Source organism: Aquarana catesbeiana, linkage group LG02 (assembly GCF_042186555.1).
Source record: "Aquarana catesbeiana isolate 2022-GZ linkage group LG02, ASM4218655v1, whole genome shotgun sequence".
Lineage (NCBI taxonomy): Eukaryota > Metazoa > Chordata > Amphibia > Anura > Ranidae > Aquarana > Aquarana catesbeiana.
This window is the reverse complement of record NC_133325.1, coordinates 353,530,612-353,554,713: the sequence shown is the minus strand read 5'-3', so window position 1 is coordinate 353,554,713 and position 24,102 is coordinate 353,530,612. Positions and strand designations below refer to the sequence as shown.

The 24,102-nt window shown below is 38.1% G+C and overlaps 1 protein-coding gene across 7 annotated transcripts in view; it reads left to right on the top strand.

The window, feature by feature from the left end:
* MSI2 (musashi RNA binding protein 2) overlaps nt 1-23,549 on the top strand; it is a 928,554-nt gene extending 905,005 nt beyond the window's left edge. For all 7 annotated transcript variants that reach the window (XM_073614998.1, XM_073614994.1, XM_073614999.1 and 4 more), the window contains one exon: nt 14,319-23,549. Coding sequence is in view for 1 of the 7 variants with exons in the window: in XM_073614999.1 (XP_073471100.1) it covers nt 14,319-14,380 (62 nt within the window). In the remaining 6 variants the exon portion in view is untranslated. The remainder of the gene's footprint in view (nt 1-14,318) is intronic.
* The last annotated feature ends 553 nt before the right edge of the window (nt 23,550-24,102 follow it).

Sequence of the window (24,102 nt, the reverse complement as noted above, 5' to 3'; positions counted from 1 at the left end):
GCCTTTACAGGTTACCACTTTAGATTTACAGAGGAGGTCTACTGGAAAAATTACTGCACTCGATCTGGCCTTCGCGGTGATACCTCACATGCATGGTGCAATTGCTGTTTATGTTTGACGACAGACCGCCGCTTGCGTTCGCCTTAGCGCGAGAGCAGGGGGCGACAGGGGTGTTTTTTTTTTTTTTTTTTTTTTTCTTTATTATTTTTTTGCTTTTTTAATCTTACTTTTAAACTGTTCCTTTCATGTTTTTTTTTTTAATCATTTTTATTGTTATCTCGGGGAATGTAAATATCCCCTATGATAGCAATAGGTAGTGACAGGTACTCTTTTTTGAAAAAATTGTGGTCTATTAGACCCTAGATCTCTCCTCTGCCCTCAAAGCATCTGACCACACCAAGATCGGTGTGATAAAATGCTTCCCCAATTTCCCAATGGCGCTATTTACATCCGGCGAAATCTAAGTCATGAAATACTCGTAGCTTCCGGTTTCTTAGGCCATAGAGATGTTTGGAGCCACTCTGGTCTCTGATCAGCTCTATGGTCAGCTGGCTGAATCACCGGCTGCATTCTCAGGTTCCCTGTTGAGACAGGAGAGCCAAAGAAAAACACGGAAGACGGTGGGGGGGGGGGAATTCCCTCCCACGGCTTGTAAAAGCAGTCTAGAGGCTAATTAGCCGCTAGGATTGCTTTTACATGAAAGCCGACCGCTGGCTGAAAAGAATGATACCAAGATGATACCTAAACCTGCAGGCATCATTCTGGTATAACCACTCAAAGTCGTGAATGGCGTACCTGAAGACAAAAAAATGGTTAACAATGGTTAACAATAAAGCACAGTAAAGTGTAAATAATTACACACCTGAAAAACAAACATGATAAAACATAATAACAATAACAATAACAATAAAACATTGCAGAATAGAATACAGTAAAAAAGAGCAGAACAATAGAGAGAGAGAATAGAGAGAGAGAGAACAATAAAACAACAACTATTTTTTTTTATTTCATATTTTTTTTTTTTTTTACACTTTTTTTGTAACTAACTTTTATAACGGTAACCGGTTCCAGGTTCGGGTCTCTCAAAATGCGATGGCATCTTGGGAGACCCTGTGAAAGTGTGCCTAGTCTGTGCAATGCTGTACCCTACGCTAATACTCAACTAGTGAATGGTAGCGTTCAAAACATTCACCAATGCAAAGACCAGGATTGTCAGGACAGGAGGGACAATAATAGCGGGTGTCACGCCTATATCCGCGCTTGCTGCAGACACGACATCTTTTTTGGGGGGTTCGTTGGGTAGGGGTACTCGGGAGGACATAAAGAAAATGCCTCTCATGCAGCCGACTGCATTTGGTTGGGGATGTGAATGGGGGAAGTACGGGCGCTGCAGAAGCGGTGGGTTCCCAATTAGGATTGGCGAATGCAGCAGGAAGGGCACTATGGGCATGACGGGCCTGTGTTTGTCTTTTTGGTGGCAGCGGGACACTACTTGTGCTTGCCACCTCACCAGCTTGAACTGCACTTATGGGACTCGCCACGTCACCAAGTGTTACTGCAGTGCTGGTTTGACTACGACCGGGGTGTACTAGGCCGCTGGCGCTTGCCAGTTCACCAAAACGCTACCAAAAAACGTTAGCGATCGCAGGGATCAGGCCTGACTCTGCGAACGCTGCAGTTATGCGTTTAGTGTTTTGTAAGTGTCAGTGATCGATCGATACTGCACTTGGGTGGGCTGGGCCGGGCCGGGCGGAGGGGCAAAACGCAGGTGCTAGCAGGTATCTGGGCTGATCCCGCTAACACTGCGTTTTTGGGAACCCTAAACTGCTGGTGACGCTAGTATAGATCTGATCGGATCAGATATTGATGCGATCAGATACTATACCACTAAGGGAGGTGTACGGTGCGTGCGTGGGTGTTAGCGGTACTGGCGCTAATCTGACGCTGCCTGGGGCTGGTGCTTGCCAGTTCACCAAAACGCTACAAAAAAAACTGTTAGCGATCGCAGGGATCAGGCCTGACTCTGCGAACGCTGCAGTTATGCGTTTAGTGTTTTGTAAGTGTCAGTGATCGATCGATACTGCACTTGGGTGGGCTGGGCTGGGCCGGGCGGAGGGGTAAAACGCAGTTGCTAGCAGGTATCTGGGCTGATCCCGCTAACACTGCGTTTTTGGGAACCCTAAACTGCTGGGGACGCTAGTATAGATCTGATCGGATCAGATATTGATCCGTTCAGATACTATACCACTAAGGGAGGCGTATGCTGCGTGCGTGGGTGTTAGCGGTACTGGCGCTAACCTGACGCCTGGGGCTGGTGCTTGCCAGTTCACCAAAATGCTACCAAAAAAACTGTTAGCGATCGCAGGGATCAGGCCTGACTCTGCGAACGCTGCAGTTATGCGTTTAGTGTTTTGTAAGTGACAGTGATCGATCGATACTGCACTTGGGTGGGCTGGGCGGAGGCACAAAACGCAGGTGCTAGCAGGTATCTGGGCTGATCCCGCTAACACTGCGTTTTTGGGAACCCTAAACTGCTGGGGACGCTAGTACAGATCTGATCGGATCAGATATTGATCCGATCAGATACTATACCACTAAGGGAGGCGTATGCTGCATGCGTGGGTGTTAGCGGTACTGGCGCTAATCTGACGCTGCCTGGGGCGACGCATATCACCGCCGGGCGATCAGGGGGCTAAACCTTTATTTGGTAATAAACGGCGGGTGCCCTGACACTATAAAAAATAAACGAACTAACCAGCGTCATCCGTAACGGTTATACGGTGATCAGTGGTGAAAGGGTTAACTAGGGGGCAATCAAGGGGTTAAAACATTTATTAGGTAGTATATGGGGGTCCCTGACGCTATGAAACTCTGACGGCGAACCTAAATATTTACCTCACTAACTAGCGTCACCAGCGACACTAATACAGCGATCAGAAAAATGATCGCTTAGTGACACTGGTGACAGGGGGTGATCAAGGGGTTAAAACTTTATTAGGGGGGGTTAGGGGGGTACCCTAGACCTAAAGGGGGGTAATACTCACTGTCCCAACACTGTAACTGTCACAAACTGACACTATGCAGTAATCAGAAAAAAAAAAAAAAAAAAAAACTGCTGGTGTCAGTTTGTGACAGGGGGGGGGGGGTGATTGGGGGGGGATCGGGGGGCGATCGGGGGGGGGATCGGGGTGTTTTGTGTGCCTGGCATGTTCTACTGTGTGTGTGTGTGTTGGTGCACTCACATAGATGTCTTCTCTCCTCGGGCCGGAACGGAAAATACCGACCCGAGGGGAGATGACATCACTTCCTTTGCTGCTGTTTAGCATACAGCAGCAAAGGAGTGTTTTCATTGGCCGGCGGCGATCGCGAGGGGGGGGCCACGAACGGATGGTCTCCCCCTCATCACCGATCGCCGCTGGACAAAAGACGACCGCCTCGGGCACCGGGGGGGGGTCCGATCGGACCCCCCACCCGCGGAAGGCAAATCACGTACCCTGTACGTGATTTTGCCTGTCCGTGCCACTTTGCCGACGTACATCGGCGTGAGGCGGTCGTCAAGTGGTTAAACTATTTCTATATCCTAATAAACACTGCACATTTCTAAACAAAGGCGGACATTTCATTTTTTAAGCTCATTGGATACCACAATCAATAACGTGCCAATATTTCTTTTTGAAGATGACATTCTTCTACTAATAGTTTTGGAACAATTCTGTAAATTTAGAAAAAATATTTAAACCAAACAAAATCCAACCTAACACATTATGTTATCTTAGCATTTTGTATCCGGAACATTGCCAATTTTATAACCTTTTCTCTAGTTCATTTTGGATTTGCCATTTCTCTTTGCCATTTCTATTGTACTCTTGCTTGCATTTACCAAGCACGTTCCAACCAAAAGTGGAACTTCCGCTTATCTGCTTCCTCCCCCCCCTCCAGTGGGGGAGGAATTTTGGCACCTTTCAGGGGGAAGGGGGGAACAGCTACCTGTTTTGGACAAGTACCCTTCCCCACTTTCGGGAGACTGCTCCGTCCCTCGGAAGTTCAGCCCCCTCCTCCTTCCTCTGCTGCCGGGCCAGTAAGAAAGCACAGTGCGCTTTACGCATGTGCAGTGGTGAACCCGGCTGTGAAGGTTTCCTATACGATGAATTGCAGAGGCAGCACCCAACAGCCAATCCGAAAATTGGCTGGGGTGCTGACATTGCGGGCTCCCTGGACAATTAAGTGCCCATATATTAAAATTCAGCAGCTACAGTCTTTGTAGCTGCTGACTTTTATTTTTTTCCCCCCAGGCAGAACCCCTCCTAAACAAATGTGTTAATCGTATATGTTACTATTTTTAAATATGTTGCATACTGCTAAGTTCAAATCATAAAGAGTTGGTCTGGTCAAGTAAAATTTCAGATATGGAAAGGTGCTAGCATTGTGAGTCATTCACTATCAATCATTCACTATCACAAGCAGATCTTCCTTCCTTTTTTTAAAAATATTTTTATGTCACTGAAATAGTCAGTAATTGGAGGCGAGGTTTGTATTTTGCCTTAACAAAATACTTAGTTTTGGATGGACTGGCCAGTTAAAGTGTTTTGGCAATGCACAGGAAATAAATTATTTATTAGACTACATTGATAAATGTTCATAATTATATAAAAAATTATGTCATTGATTAAAGTAAAATCACATGTGATGTAGGCTGCTCTAACAGTAACATATTTTAGTAACATAAGACGTATCCCATGACTTTGTTTTTCTAAGTACCTCTTTAACATTTTGTAAATACATGTTGATCTTGGCAGTGGAGCTTTAGAATAGTCAGTGCCTTTGCAGTGTTTTAACCTTTGCTACTGTTGTAGTTGATTAGATAATGGCACTGTTGATAGCCTTATTAGTTAAGAGCCCTGTCTAGCTCTGCCCACAGCCATTTAAGTTATTAGCTCATTACTCTATCTGCAAGAGCTTAGGAAAATAATGTTAAAGACCAACTCAGTCCTGTCCCTCAGCACTGTCAAGCAGGGTGCAGGAGGTTTCCCAGCTGAATTCACTATTGAGAAATAGGGAGATAAGATTTCCTTTAAGATATTTAACATGGCAACATACATTAAAAATGTCTGTTTTTGACACTGAAAGAGGCTCTATATGCATTTTTTATATTACTATTACAGTATATATTTGTCACCACTCAAAAAATGAGCAAGTGTGAGCTTAAGTGGTATATTCACTCCCCTGTTTTGATTTCCCAAGGGAAGGGAGAGGCCTGTATAGGGCTACTCTAATGAATGGGTAGAGAAAAAATTCTTCCATTGTAAGCAGCACTTTTGATTGTGCACACAGATTTTATAATGCGTTTGAGGTGATTGTAGGCCTATTAGTTCACATGCAACAAAAACAATTGAGTACTGTTTGTGATACTTTTTTTGATTTTCACGAACATCCAAACTTTTATGGACAAGCTTTAAGGGTGTCCCCCTTCTTCAAGGTCCAAGCAGTACTAATACACAAAGTTTTAGCAGAATGTTAATAAGACCGTCTCTGAGAAAAAAAAAACACAAACATACACAGCAATGGTAATTAAATGTAGGTAGTGAGATAAGGCAGGGAAAGTGCTATAGACTGGTGAGGAAGTTTGAGTCACAGAGGTGACAATGCTTATAAAACTGTTGGACAGTGATTTAGAAAGCTTGGGTATACATTTAGTCCAGTATATTTTGTGCCAAATAGAATTATCATTTTTAGTTAAAAAATGTTCTTTCTTGAGTAGTTTTGAAGTTTCATTTAAGAACTAAAACATTCAGGTCTTCCATAGTGTGGTCTGGTTGTGAGAAATTATGTCACATGGGTGTGCAGAAGTCATCTTCCTCATGTTCAATGGTGTGTCTGTGTATAATTATTCTTGTTTGGTGAAACAGGACAGAGATCACAGTGTAGGATCCCTAATGGCATTTTTGCATTGAATGAGTTACACCACATTACTGGCGGTACAGCTGTATGATCCTGTAATATTGAAGGTTCTTTTGTATGTATGACACCTTTTAATGGATTGATTTGGCTTCACAATTTGCAGCTTTTCTTGCTGAGCTTGGTTCCTTTATGTGTGACTTCATAATCAGAATAGAGTTTCCTGCTGATTAGTTTATGTAGAAAACACAGCCCTGAAAAGTGAAAATCTCCTTCAATACAAAGAGAAAAGAATAAAAAAAACAAACTGTGTACTGTTAGTAACCACATATAATCCAGCACTTTGGGATTTGAAAGATGATCAAAGATTTGCAACCTATCATAACAAAGGATGAAACGTTAAAAGAAACTTTCCAACAAACCCCAGTGCTGACTTTTAGGCAACCACCCAACCTCAGACATACACTAATCAGCAGGAAACTTCATGCTGACTATGAAGTCACAAATAAAGGAACCAAGTCTTGCAACAAGTAACACTGCAACTTGTGCAGCCAAATCAATTCATTAAAAAGTGTCACACATACGAAAGGGACACTCAATATCACAGGATCATACAGCTGTATCCACAGTATTGTTGTGTACTTTATCCAATCAAAAAAATGCCATCGGGGATCTTACGTTTGCGAAACAGGACAGAAATTACAAACAAGAATGTATTTACAGAGACACACCATTAAAAAGCATAAGGAGAATGATGTCTACAGACCCGTGGTACATCATTTCTCACAACTAGACCACACTATGGAAGACTTGAATGTTTTAGTTCCGAAAGGGAACTTCAGAAGTACTTAAGAACTAAAAGCTTTTGAACCAAGAATGATAATTCTATTTGACACAAAGATAATGGACTAAATGTGTTCCTCTGTTTTCTTAATCATGGCTGTGTCATGGTAATGCAGGCTTTTATGGGTTAACACAAGTGGTGAGGAGGTGACATAACACCTTCTTAACGTCTGCGATACACCCTCTGAAAAGCAATCCACCGTGGATCATTCTTCAGAGAGCTAATGCAAGTGAAAACAAGCCCCAACTAATTGACAACCAATTTGATAATGCACTTCCATGTGTTTTTTCATTAGAAATATTTTAGAACACTGTAACGAAAGCTGCAGATTTAAAGTGGTTGTAAAGCCTAAATGTTTTAACATAATGCATTGCTTGCATTAAGGTAAAAAACGTTTAGGTGTCAGCATCTCCCCTCACTCCACCCTCCTCCTTTTACTTACCTGAACCCTCATTCGATCCAGCGCTGTGCACGTCGCCAGCTCTTCTCTACCCTCACTTCTGGGTATCGCTGGCTATGCTGGGGCACCAGGAGCCATTGGCTCCCAGTGCTGTCCATCAAAGCCAGTGACAAGGTAGCGGGGCCCAGTCCCGCTATCTGTGTCACTAGAGACAGAACCGGGGTTCGAGTGTGAGCATGCACGAGTGCCCCCATAGGAAGCGGCTTCCTATGAGGGCACTGAACAGAGGGGAGGTGTCGGGCGTGCTGGCGGAGGACCCGAAAAGAGGAGGTTTGTGGCCGCTCTATGCAATTCCATTGCACAGAGTAGGTAAGTATAGAGGTTTGTTATTTTTATTTTTACCTTTACAATCACTTTAAGAGGATTACACAGAACTTTTAAAATTATATTAACATGTTAAACATTATAGGATATTTACATGTACATTAAGCATTTCCAGTAAGATATTCTAACCTTTATGCACTTAAAAGAAAAAAAAAAGCATTTTGGCTAGAGTTCAACATTCAGTATAAAAAATACATGTATGAAGATTTGGAAAATGATATGCTTATACTGCATTTGGTTTAATTTTTAATCACTGTGGATTATGAGATGACACAATTTATACGCTAATTTTATTGTGTTCTACATTGTGAAATAACCACTTTATTATGCTAAGTATCCTTTATCAGCTCAATCTTTACTTGTTTTAACAAGGTACTACACTAATGGCAAAAGCCATACTTCACAAACTGTTCTCTACGCTTGCCTGGAGAGTACTGTTAAGCGATTACCTTAAAAGAAAATAAAGGAATAACCAGATGTTTAAATTCATCACAGTATATTTCCTTGTAAATTCCAGTCATTTTGCATAAATGCTTGCATTTCTGTCATTCACAATGCAATTCAAGCACCTCGTTCAGGAATAAAAAAGAGCAGCAATTTTTTGTGAAGTATTAAACTAATTTTCTTTTGTGAAGCTGCAATAATATTTAGGCATTTTGGCTGCTTTCTTCGTTTTGAAAAATTGCTCTGCTACCGACATGTGGAAATTACAGTGTAGCTGATTTGATCTTCCTATATTTTATAAGTACTTGCCATTTTTTTCCCCTAAAACACAAAGTGAACTTTAGACTTTGTTCTCCAATGCGTATTTTTAAAGCCTTTTCATACTTTTGAGGTTACAGTTTGTTTTTTCTTGACCTTCTAATATATAAGTGGCAGAATGTTGGAGAATATTAAAGGCCAAGTGGTTTTAAAATCACAGCTGTGGCTGGAGAAGAGTTACAAAGCATGCCTGTGTTAAATTAAAGTTCCTAACCTTTGTATGTCCTGGTGATTAAAAATTATTTTCAGTAGACCCTACCTTTGAAATAATTCAAACAGCTTTGAGCATTCAGATATGGCAATTAAAGATTTTCTCTAGCTAAAGCTGCAGTTCGCCTGCTTTTATGTATATATATATATATATATATATGTCAATAAGAATGCAGTGTGAACACATGCTAAACGCATTTCACGTTAATTGTCACTGCATCTCAAACTGTGTTGTAAATTGATTGCTGCAAAATTTATATGATGTACGGCATGTTCAAGAATGTTTTCCTAAATTATCTGAATTTTAAAATTTGATAATGTTACTCATACAAGACTTTTCGGTTATTTGTGCATAAACAATTCTCAAAAACTATTACCATATCACCAAAAAGACAAGTCTTCTATTCTTTCATGTTACACCAGTTAGGCTAACGGTTGAGTCTGCTGGTAAGTTGCAGTCGATAAGAGGAGATAATAAAGACACTGGTTTGTATAGATGGGGAGGGGAGTGAGTGTGAGATCCAGTAACCCCATCAACATTTATCCAGTGGAACAAGAACCGTGAAGCCCTGGCTGCATCTGGCCATGAACATAACCAACCTGGAAAATGTGATGTAATGCCCTGAGCCCATCTACATTCTTATAGTGCATCCGGAAAGTATTCACAGCGCTTCACTTTTTTCACATTTTGTTATGTTACAGCCTTAGTCCAAAATGGATTAAATTCATTATTTTCCTCAAAATTCTACAAACAATACCCCTTAATAACAACATGAAAGAAGTTCAGTTGAAATCTTTGCAAATTTATTTAAAATGAAAAACAAAAAAATCACATGTACATAAATATACACAGCCTTTGCCATGACACTCCAAATTGAGCTCAGGTGCATCCTGTTTCAACTGATTATCCTTAAGATGTTTCTACAACTTGCTTGGAGTCCACCTGTGGTAAATTCAATTGATTGGACATAATTTGGAAAGGCACACACCTGTCTATATAAGGTCCCATAGTTAACAGTGCATGTCAGAGCACAAACCAAGCCATGAAGTCCAAGGAATTGTCTGTAGACCTCCGGGACAGGATTGTATTGAGGCACAGATCTAGGGAAGGGTACAGAAAAATTTCTACAGCATTGAAGGTCCCAATGAGCACAGTGGCCTCCATCATCCATAAATAGAAGAAGTTTGGAATCACCAGAGCAGGCCGCACGCCCAAACTGAGCTGGGGAGAGGGGCCAAGAATCCGATGGTCACCCTGACAGAGTCCCAGCGTTTCTCTGTGGAGAGGGGGGAACCTTCCAGAAGAACAATCTTTTCTGCAGCATTCCACCAATCAGGCCTGTATGGTAGAGTGGCCAGACAGAAGCCACTCCTCAGTAAAAGGCACATGGCGGACAACTATGTGAATGTCCTTGAGTGGCTCAACCAGAGCCAAGACTTGAACCCGATTGAATATCTATGGAGAGATCTGGAATGGCTGTGCACCAACGCTCCCCATCTAACCTGATGGAGCTTGAGAGGTCCTGCAAAGAAGAATGGGAGAAACTGCCCAAAAATAGATGTGCCAAGCATGTAGCATCATACTCAAAAAGTCTTGAGGCTGTAATTGGTGCCAAGGGTGCTTCAACAAAGTATTAAAGGGGTTGTAAACCCTTGTTTTTTTCGTTTTTTAAATAATAAACATATCATACTTACCTCCACTGTGCAGTTCATTTTGCACAGAGTGGCCCCAATCCTTGTCTTTTGGGGTCCCCCAATGGCACTCCTGGCTCCTCCCCGCATCGGAAGACCCCCTAGGAGAAGCGCTCTCCCTGGGGGTTACCGTGCGGGCGCGCTCCTGAGTCGAGCATTTGCGTCCATAGACACTGAATGACAGTCTTGGCCCCGCTCCCCTGGCGCCCGTCACATTGGATTTGATTGACAGCAGTGGCTGCACTGTGATCAATCCTATGCAATCAAGAGCGGAGACCCCGGCCAGAGAGGGTTTGCACGTCTCCAGCGTGGGAACGAACGGGCTCAGGTGAGTAAAACAGGGGGGCTGGTCAGTGACAGAAGTTTTTTCATCTTAATGCAAAGGCTGTAAATGCTTATGTACATGAGATTTTTTTCATTTTTCGTTTTTTAATTAATGTGCAAAGATTTCAAACAAATTTCTTTCACATTGTCATTATGGGGTGTTGTTTGTAGAATTTTGAGGAAAATAATTTATTTATTTCATTTTAGAATAAGGCTGTAACAAAACAAAATGTGGAAAAAGTGAAGCGCTGTGAATACTTTCTGGATGCACTGTACATTAGCTCCTTGGTTTACACATCCTCCCAGAAAGGCACTTTTTGCCTCCATTTCAGACTACAGCCTCAACCTAGACTATAAGGTAAATGAAAGTAGGCCCAGATAAGTAACAGAAGCTAGAACAGCTGAGCTCATTCTCCGATTTCCCAAGTCAGTGGACAGGGAATCTGACAAATATGGTTACTTTTGTAATTATTTCATTAACTCCAATGCACCCCTATAATTTGATAAGAGCATTGACCTGTGTAGCAGTACTTAAGCTGAGTACACAGGTTGAATAAAAAAAAACACAAAAAAACAGAGATCGACATACTAATACAGGCGATGTTAGTTACGATCTCAACCTCTGCTATTGTATTCTGAAAGGAGGACTGCCCACCAAACCCCCCTTTCCCGCCAGAACACACTGTTGGATGCACACAGACAATTTTCTGCATGTGTGTACAAGGCTTTACTAATGGCCAGCTCTGGCCATGCTTAGCCCTGTTTCTACAAACTTTCAAAAAGGTGCAGTGCCAGCTCTATATCACTGTACTTGCTTAATCCAGACAAGCTGCAAGGAGGTTTACAACCTCTTTAATGGGATTACACCACAACTGTGAGCCAAACACTTGGCGCAATGGTTCAATATCAAACCCCAGTTCAGCTGGAAAAAAAAATCCCAGTCAGAAAAGAAAAACACCCATTCAGGCAGTGACAGAATCACCTGAGTACCTAAAAGTCACTGATTCAAAAGGCAGAAGGAACTGCAATCCAGCCGGCGAAAGAGGCCTAGCATAGCTTTCCTACGAATAAAGGAAATAACCAATCACAGCATGGAAACTGAGAGTAGACCTGTTGTGGGATGAGATCTATTTGAATTAATTTGTAAATCTATGATAATGTTTATTTAATGGCTAACTGCACAGTTATTTATTACAAGTTGTTATATAGGGTCCTGATTTTTTTTTCTGACTTTACGGCAGAAGTGCTAATCCCTAAACCTCTACTCACAGCCTATCCTTTGAATAGTCCCAGAATTTATCTGGATGCCCAGGCAAAATCAGGTGAAGTTTCTGAAAGATCCCAGGTTGGGTTAATGTCATCAGTCTGTGACTTTCTACATTTTCACAAGATATGCACACAGAAACACAGCGGAAGATATGGTAATCTGGGGACTGCAACTGCTTAAGTCTCTTTATCACATGAACCTTTAGGGCTATAAAAGTACAGTTATCGTTTAAACAGAGAATACTTTTTCCCTTTTATTTCCTGTGTCTTATTGAGTCCCGCAGGCTCCATTACCAGTTCAGCAGGGCAGCGTGTAAAAAAAAAAAGTCTTAGTATATATGCATATAATGCTCATGATCATACAGCCTGGTATGAACATAGTGAGGGGTGCTGGGGGATAGTCCATATGTAGTGTGCCAAGCTGAAATGACACTTTGAGACTATGTTAATATAGTATCGGGTGTAGACTACTAGAATTACTGATTGAGCAGATTTTAATTATTCACTCATCTCTAATGTAGATATCGGCTCAGCGATTATTTGTGCTGCATGATTTTACACTTAGGCTGTCATAGGCATATGTGAACAATGGAATCTCTTTGATCATGCTATGTCTATTTGACCAGAAATCATGTCAAGCTTTATTAGAATCAAGATATGCTACTGTTAAAGCAGCTTGCTGTCTACTCAATAAATAACACCACTGTGTTTGGATCTTGTAGTCCAATGGTCAAGTGTCTAAACAGTGAATAGAAGGCTGTATGTTACAAGTGCAGTAGATCCTTAAACCTTCTCTCTAATAGCCCAGGAATCCTATTTCACTGAAGAGCTGGGATTTTCCTTTCTCAAAGGCAGCAAGATAGGAAAAAAAAAGAAAAGATATGCAAAACGATAGCAAATATCTTGGTTTAATGCTGCTCCATCCAATATTACTACCCTGGCTTCAGTCCACCGAAGCCCACTAGTAAATCGGACATTGTCTAGGCTTGCACCTTGGAAATATTTTTGTAGATAGATATTTCTAAATCATGATTATTATGAGCAATTTTTTAATCATTAGCTAATTTAATTGTTTTAATACATTTCACTCATTTACAGCTAGGCCTTCTTGTGCATTCCTCCCACACTAGCTTCAGTCTGCTTTTTGGATCTTGACATAGCTTTATGTGGACATTTCATTTGCCTAATTAGCATTTGTCAGATGTATGTTTTAGGTAAACAAATTACTTTTTCTTTCTTCAAGCAAGATAAAGTATGAAGTGTATACTTGTGTATTACTTAATCCTACTTGATGGACCATATGGTAGCTAGGTAATTAAAAAAATATAGATTTTTAATTAGCTCTATTGAAATTCTACTGTGAATGTTATTTTCTATTCTGTGATTTATTTATTTATTTGCAATCCCCCCTCCCTTCTTGGTAGAGTAAATCTCTAAATACATCTATGATGATAAGCTGTGACATGTTATAATATTAATCTCTGGACAAGCACTGCATTTATATAATGTCACATTAAACACAATCATCCCACATATCAAGGTGTCTTCTTGTCTACCTAGTTGTTTCTGTTTTCAGTATTTCAGTCATGGTTTTGGACAGTCTTGTTTGAATGTTGAATGTTCTATCCCATTAAGATTAGATGCCAACCTGTATAGAAGACCAGAGACAGACAGCCAACTCCGCTTTTATAGCACGCAACAATGGAGACCAACCATTGACCACATTTGTATACATCTTTTGGATTGCCTGCAGTTTTCCGTCTTGATGTTGTTGACAAAAAGATATGATGCGCATGTTTCTTTTTGTCTGTAAACAACTACAAAGATTCTTAAACTTAGATCTTTGCTTGTGCATTAACTTTGATGTTCTTGTAATTGCATTGGAATTAACCCCTTCAGAGCCCATGAACTACAAAATATGCTCTGGTTTGAAAAAAAATTGGAATGGGTAGGACTATCTTTAGGGCTTTAAGGCTCGGTTCACACTGGAACCAGCTGTGGATCACACAGGAAAGCTGGGTGTGCCTGTTCTATGTTTCAGGGACGAATCAGGGCCAAATCTTTGCCTGAATTCAGTCCTGAAACAGAGCCAAAGACACACAGCATTTCTGTGCAGTGTGCTCTGCTGCTCCAGAGATATGTGAACTGGATCCGTAGAGAGCCAGTCACATTTTCATGCTATGCAAAGGAAACCTGCATCCAATTCACATAGGTGTGAACCCAGCCTTAGTCTGGATAAGCAGAGTGCAAGAGAAAATTTCTTCTTTGTTAAATTGAATCAAAATTAGGGAGTCATGTGTGAGCTGACCCATAAGGTTAGGCACAGTAATTGGTAGTAACTTAAGAAGTTCCAGGCATGCTTTTGTTGAATAAAAGCTAGAGAATTATACATGGGTGTACAGTGGGGGTTGTCAAAAGAATTGATGTTTAATTTGTTTGAATATAATTGTCAATAATTACCTGTAGCAACAATTTGTAAATATATTTATTTTTGTAGTCTGCGTATGTCTGTTAAACTCACTTATGTTTTTCCTACTGTAGAATTTATCTGGATGCCCAGGCAAGACCGGGCGAAGTTTCTGAATGGTCCCATGTTGGGATGATGTCATCAGGCCTTGAGTACTACATTTTCACTAGTACAAGATATATACACAGAAACACAACTGGAGAGATGGCACTCTGGGGACTGCAACTGTTTCAATCTCTTCATCTCATGAACCTGCTGTGCTATAAAATCTACAGCTTTTTTTCTTTACAAGAAAACTGTGCAGACCTGTATTGCTTTTATTTTTGCTTTGTCATTTTTTTTTTTTTGCATTGGGATTGTGGGGCACATTTTGGTTCACCCTTATTATGTTTCTTTCTATTTGTGTTTAGTTGAAGCTAACCATAGTACAGGTATTATTTGTTGAATTTATTAGTCTTTACTTTCATTATTATTATGGCTCAAAAGAGATTGAACTTATGAATAAGTTGAATACTTTGGTACCTGTCAGTAAGAAGAAAACAATATTGGCAAACAGCATTTTGCGAACAGTGATATAAGGTTGGATTTTAGCACATGAATGTTGCAGTAGGTTTTTATTTGGTACTGAAGTAAATTTCATGTTGTACATAATGTTAAAGAGCAGCTGGCTAAGGTGATTATGTAGAATTTTTGTGATGTCTCCCTTTGTTAAACTGATTATATCTATTTTCGGCAATAACTTAAGGACGACAACATTTTTGAGTCCTCGGTTTTTATATAAATGCTTTTTTTTTCCTTGTTGAAAGAGGTGATATTCTAAGGTTTTATGAAATTCATTCTTAATGCAAACAGAAGTGCTGTAAATAACTTTCCTTAACTACATGTACATTCTTAGAAAAAAGAATGAAAAAAAAACATATATATATCTATATATAGATATATATATATTATTTTTTTTATTTTTATTTTTTTTTGGAAGGGCAAGCAGTCAGTAGCATCTCTAAATAATGAAGGGGATCAATAACAACATTGTTAAAACTAAATCCCAAAAGAGTTGCCACGATGTGCCCTTTTACTTAGATTAACACTGTTAAATTTGTTGTGTAGTTGTTTAGACCTGATAACTGTACTAGTGTCATACCAGCATATTACCTATTTAAACTATGTGCACAGCTTAAAAGTCTAGTTCTATTTTTGTTGATTTGAGGATAAAGACAAAAATACCCAAAACTAAAATTAAGCTACAGTTTAATATTTAGAGTATTTTAAGACTGACATGCATCAATTTTTTTTCTTCATATTTAAAATAGGTCAAATAATTGTCCAGTCATTTCAGCTGCTCTATATATCTGTATTCTTTTTTTTTCTGCTTTGTTGTCTCCAGTTACTGACATATGCCATACAGGAAAGGCATCATTCACCCTATAATTATAATTGTTTTTTTTTCAACTAATTAGGGATGCAAACCATTTGTTTTAATACCTCAGTGCTCTAACGATCACAATAGAGAAGATAAAATAAATAATTTATTGTAGAAATAATAATAACAAGGGTATGGAACATCATTGCACTGTGACTGGTAGGGAAAACTGACAATTTCCTATTTGCACAAGCTTTTTTTTTTTTTTGGCTGTTTTATATTTGATCCTCTCTGGGGAAACTTATGAAGGATATTTTAGTTTTGTTTTTTTTTTAATATCAATTAAAATTCCTACAACAACAACTAGAAGTATGACTTGATGTATATGGCATTAACGCCTTACTGTTGCGTGCGTGTATGTGTAGATATAGATATATATCTATATCTATATCTACACACCAAGTTTTTATAATTGTATTAACTGTTACATGTATAAAATTGGTACTTTTCTTTTCATACAGCCAGTACAAGACACTGAATGCTACATTTCTGAGACAAAAGCTGCTGCACTCCTATTTTTTATAAATATTAGTAACAAGTAGTGCTACCATACATAAACTAGGAACAATATAGATATTACTGAATAGGGAGCGATCATACTGACTTAAAAGAAACAATTTTTATTTTTAAATCTTCCTTTATTGTCCTTGTGTGAATGTGGAAAGTCACTTTTTTGTTTTGTTCAAATAAAATTCTATTTTTTTTTTAACATTGAAATTAAATCACTTTAAATAAATCAAACCAAACAGCTATGTGTAATTAAAAAAAGATAAAAAAAATATAAAAAGTAAACGTGTTTCCCCAAAGTTTAATCTTTAAAGTCAGGGGATTTTTTAAAAGCAAATATTTTGTTAATGTTGATAATGTACTGTACTTCCATATATTATATATATATATATATATATATATTTACATATATATAAATATTTTCTTTCCATTCCCAGTCACCTCATAGAATATTCTTTTGTCCTTACCTGTATCTTACAGTGCAAATAGTGGCTGTTGTGTAATTGTGCTTTCCTGTTGCTAACATACTAAATTCATTTTCTCTTTTCTTCTAGTAAATATTGGTAGATGTGTAGAAATTAAAGTACAGACACAATTAGATGTAGTTCTTCGGATTTAGGACCAGTAAGGATAGAACTTTCTTTAAATTAAGAATGATTTTTAGACTTTTTTTTGATGAAGTATATATGATTTGTTATTTTATTGATCTGAAGTGGTTTCAACTAACCAAAGGTCTCACAATGCTAAAAATGCTGGCAATCTCTAATAGGCATTTTGCAGATCTCCCTACCCTCCCTTGGTTTTAAAAGGGGAATGCCATACTACCTTAAATGCTAATGCTATATATGCAAAACTGGATTTTTTTATTTATTTTTTAAAGAGGGAGGCATGGTATATAAAATGATTTTACTAAGATAAAACAAATATTTTTTTAAGAATGCTCAGATGAAATAGATAATCTGTGTGAATATGTTTTACATGTTGCTATATAAGAGTCCCATTGCCCCATAGATGAAATGTGGAACCTGCTAAATGTTTCAATGTGGCTACCTAGATCAAGGTTTGCTCTAGTTCCCTGCTCATCTAGTGCTTTCATGGTTTTGTATACTCTCTAGCACAAAGTTTAATTGTCTCTTTATTTTACTCAAGGGCAAAGGGTCGTGCCTCCAGAACACAATTATAAAATTGTGTTTTCTCATTAGATTGCTACTCCAGCATCAGTTGTTGATCATTTTCTTGTTGAAGGCATCCAAAAATTGCAATTAGAATGATGTATAGGAACCATTACAATTAAAGAAATCATTTTACTGTAGCACAACTTCACTTTTATTTTAGCAATTATACTTAATTAACTTCATTAAATTAACTTTTTTAGTAGAACTCATATTTATTACTTCTGATCACCAGCTGACCAGTGAATGTTTTAAGCAATACTAACTCTCATGGTAGCATAAGTATCATGCTTGATTCTTATGCCAAGACTGCTGTTTATTTAACTGGAAGTCATTTCAGAAGACAATCGCATTACCAGCTATCAGTTGTGGATGTTTTTTATTATTATTATATGTTCTATCCTTCTTCCACATAACAATGTCCCTCTGAATGCACATTAAAAATGAAGTGCAAGGGATACTGAAAGAGCTTCTGAATTACGTGTATTTTACATTTTTAAGCATAACTTAGTTATGATCTTAAAGTTTAATTTTATTTGATATTTTTGTCTGCTGGAAGTAAAGCAAACAATACATTATCCCAAAGTCTTTATATTACATATACATTATTAGCATGTTAAGTTTACTTTAGTGGATGAATAATTACTTTGTTGCACATATATATATATGTCTTCTTTTAATTATGTGATGCATCACCAAATGGAACCCATATTTGTTTAACTGTATGCATTTACTATAAGTGCAGGAGTATTAGCTATGTCAGCATAGATGATTCTGGGTGAAACAAACAGTTTTAAAGCAGCTGTGATATCTAACAGTATCAGATCTGTCAGCAATTGATTTATATTCTATTTGCTTGCTGCTAGGACAACAGGTGCTTTTATCAGTGACACATATTTGACAGATGTTATGTAAGGTGACCAAGTATATCCTTACATACACACATACCATCATTGTAATGTGATGCATAAATATATGAATGTTATTAAATATTGTTCAATATATAAATGGACTTAAATATTGTCTTATAGTAGTTTGACGATGACCTCGGCCTTTCCTCCATGTGTTACTTGTCACTCTTGTTAGTTGGTAAAGTATGTACCATTAGAAACTCTCCTTCTCTGCTGGTTGGAGAAAAATAAAAAATGATTAAGTTCTAGTAGTCTTTCATTTTATAAAAAATGTTGAGCTATATTACGTGAGGTATGAAGATAGATAAGATGCACTTTGGCAGTCTCCAAAAATCTTTTGGGTTTTGTATGTTTTATTATGTATTTTTTAGCTTAATGGAAAAGTTAGGGCATGTGTTCGCAGTCTAGATACACACAACAATAAAAATACATAAGGTTTCATCTAGTTGAGTGTCATTGGCTCAAAAGTCCAAAAAAAGCAAGGTCCACTTGAATATTTTCTTAAGGCCTTGTTTACACCTGCGGGGGGGTGGTTGGTGTTCTAATTGGTGTTCTGAGTTTTTACATGCCCCTTCAACCTAATATAGTGGCCAGGGGGGAGGGGGTGATGCACATGTTGCGGTTACAGAAAAAAATGATATCACAGGTGCGTTCATTCAGCAGGCAGTACCATGGCCAAGCACCACACATTTAAGTGAATGGGGACACTCCATGACCTCCCTGGAACCATATGCAATGCGCACCACTGCAGCATCTTTTCAGGAGTTTAAATAGGCATTCTGGAGGTGACATATCACCTCCAAGCCATCTGCCAAATGCCTCAAAAAAGCTATCACTTATAGAATTTTGATTGGAGCAGTTTTACCAGTCGCAAAATACTGTATATACCCATTCCAACTAAATTCATTTTAAACTGGCACCTTAGGTTGTGTCCGTTTATAACTTGGTTCATGTTAAACTTTGTACATTTTGATGAATTGACCAACTGAAACCCTAATGTGTGTGGCCTCCTTAATCCAGACAGATCTGTAGGCTCTGCTCACTTTCCTAATTTACTTCAGGTCTTTTTAAGCAGAAATGTCCAAGTGCTTGCTTGTGGTCTTAGATTATTTTCGTAGCACTCTGGATCCCCAAAACTTGAGCTGATAAGATATGCAAACTCAGACCAGAATTCGCATTGTTCTGTTTTGTCCAAACTTCCTCTAGCTTTACCAGATATTTCCTATTTGACAGACTACTATGTCATGACAGCATCAGTGGTCGAGAAGTAAATGTGCAGGTGAATTCAGGATGTAAGTATAAAAGCTGTTGTCACAATTTGCATAACAATGTGCCTTGTTTTTTTTTTTTTTTGGTTTCCAGAGATCCTTTCTAAATAATATCAAATTGTAAAAGAAGGTGCCTGAATGCAGTTTTACGGACCTTCAGCCATTTAGGCCAGTGAGCAAGCTTAGTTTAAAACATTGTTCTTCTGATAGCCCTTGTTATATAGAAAAAAATACAAGCCCTTTAACCTGTGCTACAGAATAAAGTACTCCTAAGAATTGTGTGATCCTAACTTAAGGATGAGGATCAGGATTAGGGCTGCTAATTATCCCCCTTGGGTCATAATCAAAGCCACTTTAGCTGAAGTCATGAGGCCCAATGGCAAAACATCTGATCACATTACTAACAGCAGTGAAAACCAAGGGTAAGTATTGGAGGACATTTTTAAAGTGGAGTTCCACCCAAAAGTGGAACTTCCACTTTAAGCACTCCTCGCCCCCTTACATGCCACATTTGGCATGTAATTTTGTATTGGGGGGGAGTGTGTGCCTAATTTTGATTGGGACTTCCTGTCCCACTTCCTGCTTCCACCTTCAGGCCACCTAGGTGACTCCTCCTCTCCCCCTAGGTGGCTCCTCCCTCTCGGCAATCTTCTGGGACACGTCACAGGTCCCAGAAGTTTGCATGTCCACTTGGAGAGCACAGCGCAACTCGTGCATTCGCAGTGCATGTCCGGCTGTGAAGCCGCAAGCTGTCATGGTCAAGTTCCCACAGTTTCAATGGTGGCGGAGAGGAGGGGGGAGAGGAGCGAGGCCCTGTGCAGCCGCATTGCTGGACCGTGGGACAGGTGAGTGTTTATTAAAAGTCAGCAGCTACACTTTTTGAAGCTGCTGACTTTTAATAAACTAAAAAACCCTGGAACTCCGCTTTGATTTTTTTTTCTATTAGATGAGACCAGGGTGAACAGGTGGGGTTCTTTTATTTTTAATCAGTCCATGTTAAGGTGACAACAGTAAGGTAAATCAGCCATCAGCCATACATTTAGAATAAAATAAGGCAAAAATTAATTAAACATTTTAGTGAGGAAGGAAGGTATAAATTGTGTGGAAGCTCTGCAAAATATTTAATAAAGTAGACTGGATCTACAATAATATTATAAAGGGGGCCTCAGAAGTAAAACATTTTAGATAATTAATTGGCAAATAACAGCTACATAACTTTATATTTTAAGTAAATTAATTGGGAATGTGTGTCTGTGGATAAAAATCTGTGTAATAGGGAGCATGTAACTGTGCTTGAAATCCTTATCAACATAGAGGCTAAAATCTTCATAACACAAGACTGGGAAAGCCAGCTGAGTATTGAATAATGCCCGATGTCACAGGTTGCGTAAATATATACTGTTTTTGGTAAATACTGTAGCAACTGTAGGAATAATACTAGGATATTTTGTTAGGATCAAGTCATTTGTGGAAATGTACGAGCAGTTCTGAAATATTTTACAATTTTGATAGATTTAATACCATATTCCATAATAATAATTTTGTTATTAAAACTGCAACAATAGCTGATCAGTCCAAACTTTGTTCTACTACCTATGTTTGATTTTTTTTCTCATGTACCTTTTAAAATGTTCCTTATAACTAAGACGATTATTCAGCTTTACTTACATAAAACTGTGATGGCAAAGTGAACTGGGTGAGCCAAATAGTTTTCATTTGTTGGTTGGCAAGCCTGACAAAGATTTCATATATGTGGCTACAACTTGTAGCTCTTTAATGTGAAAGCTGGCAGGTATACCTGTCAGCTTTTATATTGTCAATAGTGTGTCATAGATGAGTAGAACCCCCTTGTTTGCAACCTGTAGCTGACTTTCTGTTGCCTACTTTTTTATAGCAAGTAATGACTGAAACTACTGACTACTACTGAAATCATTTATTGTCATGTTTTACTACCAATGGCAATGTTAGTTTTAGACATCCATGAAACCTGTTCTTGAAAAAGATTGGCACAACAATGCTAATCAGTGCCTTTGTATAGTGGAACGTGTAATGTACAAGCAATACTGGACTTTAAGTGCACTGTTATCTTGAAATATGAGTGAAGCGCCTTCATATTACACTGAGGTAAAACCTTGTTAGAATTGGTAGGCCTTCAATGACCTTTTTCGTGAGCATTGTCTGTTTTATTCTATTTTGTTTTTTTAATTATTGTTTTAAGACACTATGGATTGGGTATTTCCAATGCCTTCCTAATGTTGAACTAAAGGACTTCATGAGATCCTAGTACTATAAACACATATAAATAAACTATTTAGCACTAAGAGTCTGTTACGTGTAAAAGAATGGTACAAAGATACAAAAAGCTTATTAATTGAACTTAAAATATAAATAGAAAAAATAATAAAGAAACAAATAGCTTTTATCTGTTTTAAAACACAATTGCACAAACACTAGTATAAATAAAAACGAGTTTAGAAAAATATATTGTGTCCCAAAACAAGATTAAGCAGGACAAAATTTCATGGTGTTCAGATAGCTACCCCTTCCATACTAGGAGACAAGTACACTATCTTCTAAAAGTTATTTTATTCAGATCAACTTCTCAGTGAAAATACAGCAAATTCATGAGCACGATCCCCTTGGTTAAAATGAAGCTTGACCTATCCTTTTTTTCCCTAGGTTTCATTTTGTTCACCTAAAGTTGAACTTGTAGCTTGGACTTTAAGGTAGCATGGCTCTGTCACTGTCATTTTGTTTCATTGTACAGCAGTTTACAACTGATGAATGAGGCACATTGTACTAGACTAGGTCAATTGTTGGGTAATTGTTGGTTATGACGACCTGAAAGGTGTACTAATTTGTATATTGTTTTTGTTTTTCAGGAGTAAAATGCCATTTTTTATTCTTAAGTGTGAATGAGGGCTAGGGATGTAGCCACACAGATGTTTTAAATGTTTGCCATAACATAAGCAAGACTTAAGCAATATTATTTATTACATTGGTAATGTGTCATCCATTGTTTGTGTGATGTACAACTGTTTACAAAAACACTAACTTGTATTTAACTTGAAAAATAAGTGTCTTGTATGGTATTCCTTTGAAGGTAATTCTACCATGTCTTATGTAAAATGATTTTCTAAGGAACTTAATGAATCTGTGATAGCGCCAATGTAATTTTACTTTACCAAGATATTCTGTACATACAATTCTGTTTTACAGAAGCTATTCATGAGTGTTCAGAAATCTGACTATTAACTTTTGTGTAATCACTAAGATTTCAGTATGTTAAGCAATACTTTCCTACACTGTAATGACTTTACCAAAAATAAACTAAAACTTAAAAAAGAATTACAAAGATTAAGTCACCCAAGTTGCCCATTCAAATGTATCATGTATTATTGAACAATCAGAATGTACTGTTCTGTAAGTGAATTACAATTTTTTTTTTTTTCTTTTTCCGATCTAACAGGGTAGATAGGGAATAACAAGAAGAGTCTCCAATGCTTACTATAAACTGCACAAAGCACCCAGTGCAAGATATGTGTGCCTCTATTGGAATGAATGAAGGCTGATAAATCTAGAAGCTTATGCATTATTTAAGCTCTAGATTCCTAGGTTTTCAGAATGGCAAACAAAGCACCACCGGTGGTTCTACGTATCTTAACTTAAATTAACTTTATTAATGGCACTGTGGCAGACCTAGCCCTTACTTTTATACTTTAGTATGAACTGATGAGAACTTTGGTAGTGACAATTTTTTTTATATATATACATATGTATGTATCTATATATATATATATCTCTCAAGCATCGCATCTTTCAGGTCTTTGTGTATGGCTTCTCGAAGCCTTGTTGTAAAATAATGTGGATGGGGGTCTCTCACATAATCGATGTGGAAAGTATAATTTTATATTTGTATTTTCAAATAAATACGTTTGTGAAAGGTTTCCATCCTCTACTGTGGTCCAGAATTCAATGTGTTTGTCTGACAACAAAAAAAGAATAAATAAAATAATTTGTTTTGAAATTTGTTCCTTGTCTTTTCTGTGAGAAGTTAAATTGTTTAAAGTGTTTGCTATTACTGTTACTTTAAATTTCAAGCAACTTCTTGAAAGTGAGACAAAATGGTAAAAAATTCTGCCATTATTAGTTTTGTTTTGATTTCCATTACTTAACAGGTTTAAGAGGTGTATGAAGTACACCTTGTAAGAATTAATTTAAAGTCTAACAAAAGGCATACCTAAAGTATTTTTTTTTTTTTTTTACTTTTCGATAGAGTGAAGAGGTATTAGAACACCTGTCAGGTTTTCAACGCTTTCTGTGTGCCCCATTAGTGAGATTCACCCTCTTTCTTTGTCCTGTTTACCTTTCTCATCGAAAGTAAAATTAAATACACAATTTTGGGTTGTCACCAGAACAGTGATAGAGAGAAAATCTTCCAATGGGGACACTAATTCTGCTGACATCCATGGATTCCCTCATTTTGGAGGTATTAATACTCGCACCTATTTTGGCTATGGGACAGGAAGTGAAGGGAAATCTCCCCAACGGAACACAAATACCAAAGAAAACCCTGACGG